The following is a 13,298-nucleotide window of genomic DNA, read 5'->3' on the forward strand; positions in this document are numbered from 1 at the left end:
GCTGTCTTACATACTCTCAAAATACATAGATACAAAGAAAACAAAACAATCACTTACTAAAAAAGATACAAATATATGAGGTCATCTTATCCTTGTCTGTATATCTTTATTTTTTCCAACACATCGAACATTTCGAATGTAAACAATCAACAGTCGGTGGGGTGGTGGGTGCCGTATGCAATTGCTATGACGTCATTGTCGCAAACACTTGCTGTCGTGAAACAAGGCCGCCCCCTAAAGATGGCGGCGGAGCTACATCCGCGGAGCGGAAAGCTGATCGGCCTGTCGAACTCCAACAGAACCGCCCGGCGCAACCAGCCAGTCCAGGAGTTCAACCATGGCTTGGTGCTAAGCAAGGAGCCGCTGAGAGACCGGGATGTATTCACTGTCCGTATTGATAAGAAGGTAAACACACTGCCGCCATTGCTGCTGAGAGCGAGGGGTGAGACGATGGGGGAATGCGAGGACAGCGCTTGGTGGGACGGCTTGAGGGGTCTGTGTCTCTTCTGCAGTCGGGACTTCTCCTACTAAACAGCTCGGCCTGACAACGGCTTTCCTCTGACTAGTTAGTAAGACATAATGCTATGAATGTATTGTATGCTGGCACCCAGATCGTCTGTGTAAATGTATATTTATATATACATGTTGTGATCGATGACTTTAGCAACGAGGAAGTGTTGCTGGTCCTTGTCAGTTAGCCATGCTAGTGAGCTGTTAGCTGCAAGCTAAGTGATTGTTGGTTAGCTTGACTGACAGGTGCAATGTTGTGTCTTTTCTCTTGTTTGTCTTACTTTAGGATCTCAGCTAATGTATGCAGGATTTGTTTGAGCTTCTTTGCTAACGTCCTATCTGCTAGGGGACATTGTCATCGTATAATACAGCAGCTAGCAACATGTATGTGAACCATTCAAATTATGTATCCATCATTACTTTGTGTTTGATTATTAATGTTGAGACACAGAACCCTAGCACTGAACATAAAAAATCCCTCTAAGTCGGTCAGTGATGATCTTTCCCATGTGATGCTCTCAGCTTGAGTCGGACGCTTATAATCAGACTTGCATACAAAATCAATGCACTTCCATCACAATACGCCCAGATTGGCAGTATTGTCCATCCTGTCTGCATCCACTCAGCTACAGAGGAAGTGGATGCACTTTTCATATCGGGGCTAGACTGAAATGCCCACTTGTCCATGTAGCAGCCTAACTGCTTTGAACGCCTCTTTTTTTCAGGAAACAGGATTGGGGAGCAACCAAGAGGTCTAATCCATATGCTGATAGACTCATTGATTTAATAGGTGCCTCGGTACTGATGCATACGACAACACAGCAACCTCAACCTCAAGCTCAAAGTGATGCTCAAGGTCACTTGTGTTTGCCTACAGTCTCTCGTTGGACACTTGAGAGCAGCCTGGCATCACACGAGTAGGTGAAACGTTAGAAAAGAAGACAAAAAACAGAATTGAATCATTATTATGACACATTGTTATGCACACACGCTATAATTTTCTATTGCTGGGAAGTGGATGATGATATGTGGGGCTGCTTGTCATGTGATCTGAAGAATATAATGTGACAGGATGTCTGTCATTTATCTATAGATGATTTATCCTGGTGGTTGGTGAACATTTCTTAAGGTTCAAATCATCATTTGCAGTATTAGCCATAGGTTGTGAACTGATTTAAATGGATGGATTCACTTCTGCTTGCAATGTGTGTGATGTGTCACTGAGTAGTGAGTAAGCCACCTCTGTAACATTGCTTTGTCTCAACGCTTTATTCTCTATGGGCTGCGTTCTCAATGACAGAATGACTAAAAATAACCTGACAGATCATAAAACAAATCACTTTTATATCCACCCTCGATTTTTTGCTCTGCATTTGAGCTATTTAGTGCAAATTCCCAGCTTGCAGGCTCTAACACAATCCGCCCAGATATGTTTCTCCTGTGGCGTGCTGCTTGTCGGTGTCTCTCAGCTTTGCCTTTTTTTAACATACCCCAGGTGAATTTGTGGAGCGGTTCTATTGAGATTGGCGTGACAACACTGGATCCCGCCCTGCTGGACTTCCCCAGCAGTGCCACGGGCCTGAAGGGTGGCTCGTGGATAGTCTCAGGGTGCTCCGTGCTCCGGGATGGCCGCTCAGTGCTGGAGGAGTACGGCCGCGACCTGGATCAGCTGTCAGAAGGCGACTGCGTGGGCATCCAGCGCAGCTCCCTTGGAGAGCTCCATCTGTGGGTCAACGGCCAGGACTGTGGTGCGGCCGCCAGCGGCTTGCCTTCCAAACTGTGGGCCGTGGTGGACCTATACGGTAAGTGCACGCAAGTGACTGTGGTGAGCTGTGAGCCGCCGTCGCCCTCCACCGAGAGGGAGACATTAGTTCGGGATGAAGCGGTTAAGGAAGAAGAGGAGGAGGAGGTGCGAGAGGATGCAGGCATCACGGCACTGATGAGTATGGCAGCGATGAATGGAGTTGTGACAGGAGATGAAGGTAAAGAATGCCTTTATTAAACTATTTGGAATGCCAATATAAGTTTTGAAGAATAGTTTTTTTTCACTCTGCTGGTTATTAGTGCCTGAGCTTAGTTGCAGCAGACCGGACAAGTTCCCCAACAACCTCGACCCAGAAGCGGGTGAGCAAACCCTCCAAATTAGCCATGAATATTTGGTCACATGCCCAATTTTCATTGTTGCTTTTCTCAGTTCTGACAGAGCACCAGCTCTTTGACGTCTTCAACAATGCAATAGTATCTTTTTACCGTGCCGAGGATGAGGGCGGAGGGGAAGATGGCGGTGGAGACACGGGAGGAGGAGGAGGGGCGACAGGAAGTGATTCCTCCTCTAGAAACGACACAAGGAACAGCGGCGGAGGAGGTTCAGTGAGCCATGACAGCCGGACAGGGACACTAGCAGGGGGAGGTGGGGCTGGAGGAGATGATGCCGGTAACATTAACAGCAGCCCCGCTGGTACCGGAGGAGCAGGATCTGTGGCGGGTGGCTTGACCACCAATGATGCCCTCCTCTTTCACGAGAAGTGCGGCACGCTGATCAAACTGAGCAATAACAACAAGACGGCAGAGAGGAGGAGACCGCTGGACGAGTTCAACAACGGTGTGGTTATGACTAACCGGCCGCTACGACACAATGAGATGTTTGAGGTGAAAACACACTTTGTTGTACAGGCGAGTAATGCTGTCAGTTGAACATATGATACTGTGTATTTTCAGATTCGCATTGACAAACTGGTGGACAAGTGGTCGGGTTCGATCGAGATCGGTGTGACCACGCACATCCCGAACAATCTGGACTACCCTGCCACCATGACGAATCTGCGTTCAGGTAAAGCATACAAAAACACAATAATCCAAAATATTCCAAACAAGCTAAGGTTAATTGCTAATGTTTAATATCAGGTACAATCATGATGAGTGGCTGTGGAATACTGACCAATGGGAAAGGTACCAGGCGGGAATACTGCGAGTTTAGCTTGGATGAGCTCCAGGTTTGTGAGCAAGCACATGCACACACACTTCAGCCTATTCATTTGAGGGCAACTTTCTATGTACACATTTTGTGTTCCATTGTGCCAAAAGTCGAGGCACAGTGTTTTACGTTATCCTGTGTGTGCATCCCTATCAGGAAGGAGATCACATTGGGTTAATGCGCAAAGCCAGCGGTGCGCTTCATTTCTACATCAACGGCATCGACCAAGGTGACACAGACATTCACACCACAGTACACAAAAGAGGTTATCCTGCTGTAACGACTTCATACCCCTGAAGGTGTTGCAGCAGCCCAGACCCCCGGCGTGGTTTACGGCGTGGTGGACCTCTACGGAATGGCCGTCAAAGTCACCATCGTACACAATCATAACCACAGCGACCGCCTCCGACGCAACAACGCCATCATGAGGGCGCTCTCACCTGACGTTGGTCGGCCCAGGCCTTCCCTCTCCCTTACCCCCGACACGGACACACCTGAGCGACTGCTCTTCCACTCCAATTGTGGCCAAAAAGCCGCCATCATCAGCGACGGCAGGACGGCGCTTCGGCCACAGTAAGGCATCTGCTGGAGTCCACACTTCTTCCATACTTGGATAATCTGAATGTGATACTCATTCTTGCTCCTCAGTGCCACCGATGACTTCAATCATGGTGTGGTCCTCAGCAGCAGGCCGCTGCGCTCCAACGAGGTATTCCAGGTTCGTATTGACAAAATGGTGGACAAATGGGCTGGCTCCATCGAAATCGGCGTGACGACACATAACCCCGCCTACCTGCAGCTGCCATCCACCATGACAAATCTGCGCTCAGGTAAACAAAATTATTTTTTTCACATGTTCTTTGATTTTAAAGAGGTGACACTGTTTTGTTATTAATAATAACACAAGTGCCCTTGCCTTGTTCTGCTTAAAAGAAACATCCAATATTTCTTCTGACGTTCTTCATGAAAAGGTCTCAAAAGGACAGTTGACCAAGGACCTTTTTTATGTAAATTAATAACATTTAAAATAATCTAGTAAAAAAACATGGCACCCTTGCTTACTCCACAATACATTCATGCACATACTAAAGACAGTTCAGAAGAAAAGTTATTTAATGCGATTGCTCCTCCTGCAACCTGATGCATGATAGTCAGCGAGCCTCTCTCACGGTGCTGCACTGTTGCGTGAAAGCCAACACTATGACGGGAGAATAAGGAGAAAGTATCGGCCGTTAGTCTAACAACGGTGCAGAATGAGTCCTTGTGTAAAAATGGCAGTTAGTCTGATGTAGTTTAATATGTAAGATTTGGAGAACTTTGATATTATGTCATCCGTGTGAACTGAAATTTGAAAGTTTTGTGCAACCAACAATGTATGTACTGTTCATTCAGGTACATGGATGATGACAGGGAATGGCGTAATGCACAATGGAACAACGATACTGGATGAATACGGACACAACCTAGACCGTCTGAAAGTGTGTAACATGTCATTCAAGATACATTTTCCCCAAATTAGCACTTTGTCAAGGCTTTGTCATTGTCTCACACAGGCGGGCGACACAGTCGGTGTGGTACGCAAAGAAGATGGCAGCCTCCACTTCTTTGTAAACGGCGTGGCTCAGGGCCCAGCGGCCTGGAACGTGCCCTCCAGCGTCTACGCCGTGGTTGACCTTTATGGCCAGGCTGCTCAGGCCACAATCATGGACGACATGGGTGAGAGCCCGCAACGGGGGCCAGAATATTGACCTAGGGAAGAGAAGGTGTGTTAAACATTTCTTCTTTTCAGTGGACCTCCCTCCTCTACCAGAAGACGCCTCAGAAGGTCCTACAGCTATGTCCCCCGGGAGCCCGTGCTCAGTGGCGGGTGGCAACACCACAGACCTGCGTTTCCACCACCTACACGGTACCAACGCCATCATCACTAACGGGGGGCGCACCGCTCTCCGCCAGAACTGCCGCAGCGAGTTCAACGATGCTATTATCATTTCTAACAGGTAAGGTGCACGTGGCTGTGCCTGACTGGCTTTTAATGTCGTATTGAGACAGGAGGTTTGCATTGTCGTAGGTGGCTTCGAGATGGAGAGCTCTTTGAAATCATTATTCAGAAGATGGTGGACCGCTGGTCGGGTTCAATAGAAGCAGGTGAGGAGTTTAAGCACACAGGACCTCTGTGATGATGTCACCACTTATGATTTGTTGCTGTGTGTAGGTGTTACGGCCATTAGGCCAGAGGAGCTTGAGTTTCCCAACACGATGACTGACATTGACTATGACACATGGATGCTCAGGTAAGCAAGCGATGGGAATTGATGTTATCATACCATGTGCTTTAACTTAGTTTTTTCTCATTTTTGTTTCAGCGGAACATCCATCATGCAGGATGGCAACACCATGCGCAACAACTACGGCTGCGACCTTGACTCTCTGACCTCAGGCTCACGAATTGGCATGATGCGCTCCGCCACTGGTGACCTCCATTATTACATCAACGGCGTGGACCAAGGCGTCGCCTGCTCTGGTCTGCCTTCAGGTAGAAGAAGGGGGAATTCACTCTTGACACTTAGTTATTTTCTTACAATAGAGGGTTTCCTGAATGTGATTCATGGGTCACTTTTGGCCCACAGCTCGTTTTTGTGGGCCCTGCGTTGTATCTTGTAAAAATAGTCATTATTATTTATTAATAAGTAACACTAATCTGTCAGTGTGCTCAAAAAAATGGATTCACATCCAAATCGCAGTTTTATTTATTCTGATTCTAAATCGATTCATAATTTTTAAGATTCGATTAAAAAAAAAATATATAGGTTGATTGGCAACACTAAATTGGCCCTAGTGTGTGAATGTGAGTGTGAATGTTGTCTATCTATCTGTGTTGGCCCTGCGACGAGGTAGCAACTTGTCCAGGGTGTACACCGCCTTCCGCCCGAATGCAGCTGACAGCGACCCCGAAAGGGACAAGCGGTAGAAAATAGATGGATGGATATATAAATATATATATATATTTAAAAAAATTAACAGTTTTTTAAATATATTATATTATATATATATATATATATATATATAAAAACTGTTAATTTTTTTTGCAAATTAGTTTTTGTTTAACAATCAATTTTTGCATTAAATACAATAAACAACTATTAGTGTTATTATTATTATTATAGTGGTATTATACTGTGGCGTTTATACATTTTTCTTGTTTTAGTATTGTATTTGTATGTCTTCTCAACTGCTTTGCAAGTTTAAAAAGTATTGTAAAGCTGGGATTGGGTTGGAATTATGTTGGTTTATTTTTTTTCAATAGATTGATTAACATTCTGTGATTTTGTGGTTGCAGTGCAGAAACAAAAAGTCCACAAAAAAAACACCTTAAAATTAGAGCGAAACAATAAGGAACACAAGGACATAAAACCAGCTGCTACTTCAGCGGCGCCATTTTTACATGCACCTAGCTACAAAAGTAAAACACAATGAAAAACCAAAAATTTGCAATGGATAATACATATTGCACACATACGGTTGCACCATGCATAGACAAGCAATAAAACAAAACAAAAACGCTACATGTTCATTCCGTCAGGGCTCCGTGAAGGTCGTCCATCATGGCGTTCAACACTAGCTACGCAGCCCCGTCTCTTCCTGTATATCTCCGGTCTTTTCACGTGGACTGCGGTGTGGCAGAGAGCCAGTAGCTGGTCTCTGATGCAAACATGGCCATGGCCAGAAGGCTCCCCAAAGGCAGCTTTAAAAGTACACAAAAAAGCACCAAAAAGCGGTGCGGAAGTCACGAAAATGCCACCTCTTGTTGCACAGTCCCAAAGGGGCCAGAACTTAAAGTAGAAAAAATCCACATGAAAACAAGAGGGAAACATCAAGAACACAAAGGAGAACACACAAAAGCACAGAGCTCCTGCAACCAGCAGCCAGTAGAGCAGTGCCACCTTGAAAAAAAATCCAGGTATTTTAAAGATACTAAGAATTGCAGTTTATTTGCTGTGATGGAGGTGATTATAATTAACTTGTTAACTTATTATTAACAAGATACACAATTAGCTGCTAGCTAGACAACAGGGTGACCCAAAATAAAACACAACATTAGCCTGTGGGCATCGGCATTTTTGGCAATGACAATCACATACTTTTTCATTAAAATCAGCCAATACTGATCGCTGGGTGATGGACTGGCACATCGCTACAAATTATATACTACGAGAATTGTGTTAAATTGAGAATCAATTCTGAATCGAATCGTCAACCGAAGAATCTAAATCGAATCGTAAGGTGCACAAAGATTCCTACCTCTACTAATTTGCTTTGTCACATACAGGTAAAAGCCAGTAAATTAGAATATTTTGAAAAACTTGATTTATTTCAGTAATTGCATTCAAAAGGTGTAACTTGTACATTATATTTATTCATTGCACACAGACTGATGCATTCAAATGTTTATTTCATTTAATTTTGATGATTTGAAGTGGCAACAAATGAAAATCCAAAATTCTGTGTGTCACAAAATTAGAATATTACTTAAGGCTAATACAAAAAAGGGATTTTTAGAAATGTTGGCCAACTGAAAAGTATGAAAATGAAAAATATGAGCATGTACAATACTCAATACTTGGTTGGAGCTCCTTTTGCCTCAATTACTGCGTTAATGCGGCGTGGTATGGAGTCGATGAGTTTCTGGCACTGCTCAGGTGTTATGAGAGCCCAGGTTGCTCTGATAGTGGCCTTCAACTCTTCTGCGTTTTTGGGTCTGGCATTCTGCATCTTCCTTTTCACAATACCCCACAGATTTTCTATGAGGCTAAGGTCAGGGGAGTTGGCGGGCCAATTTAGAACAGAAATACCATGGTCCGTAAACCAGGCACGGGTAGATTTTGCGCTGTGTGCAGGCGCCAAGTCCTGTTGGAACTTGAAATCTCCATCTCCATAGAGCAGGTCAGCAGCAGGAAGCATGAAGTGCTCTAAAACTTGCTGGTAGACGGCTGCGTTGACCCTGGATCTCAGGAAACAGAGTGGACCGACACCAGCAGATGACATGGCACCCCAAACCATCACCCAACCATGCAAATTTTGCATTTCCTTTGGAAAAAATCCAAGATGGCGGCGCGCACAGACGCAGCGGCTTACGGCTCTCCATTTCAGTGCTCTTTCTTCCTTCTTTTCTTCATGTTTTTTTTCCTTTTGTGCACCACCTGTACTGCAAACACCCGGTACACCCGCCAGTCACTCTTGGATATCGGTAACTCGCACCAGATATCTGTTTCGAGCGACTTTCACCACGAGCACAACATCCCAGATGACATAGCGAGAGCACAGGGCTCTCCGTGGTTTGTTGTCGGGTCTGGGAGACGGCGCAGACGGAGGAGGGAGAGGAAGCAGAAGCGTGGCCGCAGGTCCGGCGTCTTGCTCAGGCTTAGGAAACAACCCCACAAGCCACCTCTACCGAGCCTGTTCCTCTCTAATGCCAGATCCCTTGTACAGAAGATGGACGACCTGGAGTTACAACTTGCTGGAAACCGCTATGTTCGGGACTGTTGTGCTATGATTATCACCGAAACCTGGCTTCACCCGGAAATACCCGATGCTAGCATGCAGCTAGCCGGACGCACTCTGCTCCGCCGGGACAGAACTAAGGACTCCGGTAAGAGCAGAGGAGGGGGGCTCTGTATCTACGTGCATGAGAACTGGTGCAACAACGGGACAATCACTGAACAGCACTGTTGCCCGGACGTGTAGTACATGTCTGTTAGATGTCGGCCTTTTTTTCTCCCGAGAGAGCTGTCTGTTGTTATCATCACGGCTGTGTATATTCCACCGGACGCCAAAGTAAACACAGCGCTCTCTCTTCTGCTGAACACCGTCAACGAACAGCAGCGGGCCCACCCCGACGGTGTTCATATCATAGCAGGGGATTTTAATAAGGCCAATCTGAAGACTGTACTCCCTAAGTTCTACCAGCACGTGAAGTGTTCTACAAGGGGCAAGAACACCCTGGACCACGTGTATACCAACATAAAGCACGCGTACAGAGCTACACCCCTCCCCCAGCTTGGACAGTCAGACCATCTTTCCCTCCTGCTCTCTCCTACCTACACCCCCATCAGACGCCAGGCCAGGCCTATCACAAAGACTGTTATGACCTGGCCTGACGATGCACTCCCCAAACTTCAGGACTGCTTCCAACACACAGACTGGGACCTCTTCCAACAACAGGAGCTGGAGACAGCCACAGGAACGGTGCTGGACTACATAAAGTTCTGCATCGGGAATGTGACTGTGGAAAAAACCATCCGGGTTTACCCCAACAAGAAACCCTGGATGACCAGCCAGGTCCGCACACTCCTCAGGGCCCGCGACGCAGCCTTCAGGTCAGGGGACAGGGCACTGTACAGTGTTGCTAGAGCCGACCTGAAGAGAGGGATTAAAAAAGCAAAGGCGGACCACAGGAGGTGCATAGAGTCCCATCTGTCCAGCAAAAACTCACGGGAGGTGTGGCGGGGCATTCATGACATCACGAACTTCAGAGGCTGCAATATGACAACTGCGGATCAGAGTGCCACACTGGCAGAGGAGCTTAACTGTTTCTTTGCCCGTTTCGAAACCCCCCAGCGACACTCATCTGCTCCAGCCCTGCCCCCGCCCCCACCGGGCTCCGGCGCCACTCCACTCACTGTACAGGAGCACAGTGTCAGACGAGTGCTCCTGGCTGTGAACCCCAGGAAGGCTACCGGACCAGACGGAGTACCTGGAAAGGTGCTCAGGACGTGCGCCCACCAGCTCGCTCCCCCCCTCACCAGGATCTTCAACCTCTCCCTGGCTCAGGCAGTCATCCCATCCTGCCTGAAGTCATCTACAATAATCCCGGTGCCGAAGAAGTCTCCCATCACCAGCCTGAATAATTACTGACCAGTGGCCCTCACTCCGGTAATCATGAAGTGCTTCGAGCGACTTGTTCTCCAGCACATCAAGGACCATATCCCTCCAGACTTCGACCCCCACCAGTTCGCATACCGGGCGAACAGGTCCACAGAGGACGCCATCGCTGTTGCTCTCCACTCTGCTCTGAACCACCTGGAGCAGCAGCAGAGCTACGTCCGGATGCTCTCTGTGGACTATAGCTCTGCCTTCAATACAATAATCCCGGACAGACTCTGCAATAAACTGGACACTCTTGGCCTCCCCCCTCTCACAAACGCCTGGATAAGGGACTTCCTAACGGACCGACCCCAGAATGTGAGACTTGGCCCGCACCTCTCATCCTCCCGCACGCTGAGCATCGGCTCCCCACAGGGCTGTGTGCTGAGCCCCCTCCTCTACTGCCTTTACACCCATGACTGCAGTCCGGCCCACAGTGACAACCTTACCGTCAAGTTCGCCGACGATACCACAGTGGTCGGGCTCATCTCCAGGGGTGACGAGGCTGCCTACAGAGAGGAGGTCCTGAAGCTGACGGCCTGGTCTTCGGAGAACAACCTCGCTCTCAACACCAGCAAGACCAGAGAGATCATCGTCGACTTCAGGAGGAGCAGCACCGACCCTGCCCCCCTCTACATCAACGGCGAGCGTGTAGAGAGGGTCCACACCTTCAGGTACCTTGGAGTCCACATCTCTAATGACTTCTCCTGGACAGTCAACACCACATCAATCATCAAGAAGGCTCAGCAGCGGCTACACTTCCTTAGAGTCCTCGGGAAGTACAACCTGAAGCCTGACCTGCTGCTGACCTTCTACCGCTCGTCCATCGAGAGCCTGCTGACCTACTGTATTACGGTATGGTACGGCAGCTGCACTGCAGCAGACAGGGAGAGGCTGCAAAGAGTGGTCAAGACGGCTCAGAAGATCATCGGCCGCCCTCTCCCCTCTCTGACGGACTACACCTCCCGCTGCCTCAACAGAGCCAGTGCCATCATCAAGGACAGCACCCACCCTGTCTCTGACCTGTTCCACCTGCTGCCCTCTGGGAAGCGCTACAGGTGCATTAAAACCAAAACAAACAGGCTAAAGAACAGCTTCTTCCCCAGGGCCATAACCATCCTGAACGGACTGCCCCATTGTCCCTCATAACTGCCTTCTCTTCGGTGCAATAACCCATTCCACCAACCACCCTGTTTTTTTTTGTTTTTTTTTCATGTATATATTCATTTCACACCATATTCATTGCACTTCTACATTTTTTATATTTTTATATATTTGCACATTGTTTTTCTAGCATGCACACATCGCACTGTATGGAATGGCCTCAATCTCGTTACCTTGCGTAATGACAATAAAGCTGATTCTGATTCTGATTCTGAAATCGAGGTCCCAGAGTCTGGAGGAAGACAGGAGAGGCACAGGATCCACGTTGCCTGAAGTCTAGTGTAAAGTTTCCACCATCAGTGATGGTTTGGGGTGCCATGTCATCTGCTGGTGTCGGTCCACTCTGTTTCCTGAGATCCAGGGTCAACGCAGCCGTCTACCAGCAAGTTTTAGAGCACTTCATGCTTCCTGCTGCTGACCTGCTCTATCGAGATGGAGATTTCAAGTTCCAACAGGACTTGGCGCCTGCACACAGCGCAAAATCTACCCGTGCCTGGTTTACGGACCATGGTATTTCTGTTCTAAATTGGCCCGCCAACTCCCCTGACCTTAGCCCCATAGAAAATCTGTGGGGTATTGTGAAAAGGAAGATGCAGAATGCCAGACCCAAAAACGCAGAAGAGTTGAAGGCCACTATCAGAGCAACCTGGGCTCTCATAACACCTGAGCAGTGCCAGAAACTCATCGACTCCATGCCACGCCGCATTAACGCAGTAATTGAGGCAAAAGGAGCTCCAACCAAGTATTGAGTATTGTACATGCTCATATTTTTCATTTTCATACTTTTCAGTTGGCCAACATTTCTAAAAATCCCTTTTTTGTATTAGCCTTAAGTAATATTCTAATTTTGTGACACACGGAATTTTGGATTTTCATTTGTTGCCACTTCAAATCATCAAAATTAAATGAAATAAACATTTGAATGCATCAGTCTGTGTGCAATGAATAAATATAATGTACAAGTTACACCTTTTGAATGCAATTACTGAAATAAATCAAGTTTTTCAAAATATTCTAATTTACTGGCTTTTACCTGTATAACACAAAGATGTCTATGTTGTGTTCAGATATTGACCGACATTGCATACGTTTTAGCATCTTCTTTCTACAAAATGTATGAAAAGGCTCCCCCGCATTCTTCATTTTTTCTGTATGCACCTTTCATACATGTTCGAAATAAACTTCAACCAACCAACTAACCAGTTGAAAATGTTTGGACATCCTTGATGTATAATTTATTCCCCTGGCCGTGTTTTGCATTGCATCACTGAGATGCTGGCCCATCAAAATGAACCAACAAGTCCCTCTCTTTCTCTCTCAGAGGTGTTTGCAGTGGTTGACCTGTATGGTCAGTGTGTTCAGGTGTCCATCACTAGCTCCTCAGGCCCGCTGGACAACAGTCTGTGTACCAGCAACATCACAGAAAAGAGCTTCCCTATACACTCTCCAGGTAGACACATACCGGTACAAATCACAGGTTTTTCTTATATGCTAACTAACCTGTCTTATGTGTGTTTATGCAGTAGCAGGAGTCGCTCACCGCCTCCACAATAAACATGGTAAGAACGTGGTGCTGCTGGGTGAGGGGTGCCAGGCTGTCAGAGCAGGGGGTTACGCCCACGGCATCGTGTTCAGCGGCAAAGAGCTAAAAGTGGACGAGATTTTTGAGGTACTAAAATAATCAGCCCTGTCATCGCATTTCATGTTGTTGTTTTTTCTCTCCTGACGT

The 13,298-nt window shown here is 47.0% G+C and overlaps 1 protein-coding gene across 1 annotated transcript in view; it reads left to right on the forward strand.

Moving 5' to 3' along the window:
• The first annotated feature begins 186 nt into the window (after positions 1-186).
• The window catches only part of neurl4 (neuralized E3 ubiquitin protein ligase 4), a 19,763-nt gene continuing 6,651 nt past the window's right edge, over positions 187-13,298 (forward strand). Inside the window, exons 1-17 of the mRNA XM_061960079.2 lie at positions 187-405; positions 2,006-2,492; positions 2,575-2,634; positions 2,705-3,159; positions 3,229-3,340; positions 3,415-3,503; positions 3,641-3,713; positions 3,784-4,057; positions 4,133-4,314; positions 4,877-4,962; positions 5,038-5,200; positions 5,274-5,481; positions 5,553-5,629; positions 5,697-5,775; positions 5,848-6,017; positions 12,891-13,019; positions 13,093-13,238. Coding sequence (XP_061816063.2) covers positions 187-405; positions 2,006-2,492; positions 2,575-2,634; positions 2,705-3,159; positions 3,229-3,340; positions 3,415-3,503; positions 3,641-3,713; positions 3,784-4,057; positions 4,133-4,314; positions 4,877-4,962; positions 5,038-5,200; positions 5,274-5,481; positions 5,553-5,629; positions 5,697-5,775; positions 5,848-6,017; positions 12,891-13,019; positions 13,093-13,238 — 3,009 coding nt within the window. The remainder of the gene's footprint in view (positions 406-2,005; positions 2,493-2,574; positions 2,635-2,704; positions 3,160-3,228; positions 3,341-3,414; positions 3,504-3,640; positions 3,714-3,783; positions 4,058-4,132; positions 4,315-4,876; positions 4,963-5,037; positions 5,201-5,273; positions 5,482-5,552; positions 5,630-5,696; positions 5,776-5,847; positions 6,018-12,890; positions 13,020-13,092; positions 13,239-13,298) is intronic.

Source organism: Nerophis lumbriciformis, linkage group LG05 (genome assembly GCF_033978685.3).
Source record: "Nerophis lumbriciformis linkage group LG05, RoL_Nlum_v2.1, whole genome shotgun sequence".
Classification (NCBI taxonomy): Eukaryota; Metazoa; Chordata; class Actinopteri; order Syngnathiformes; family Syngnathidae; genus Nerophis; species Nerophis lumbriciformis.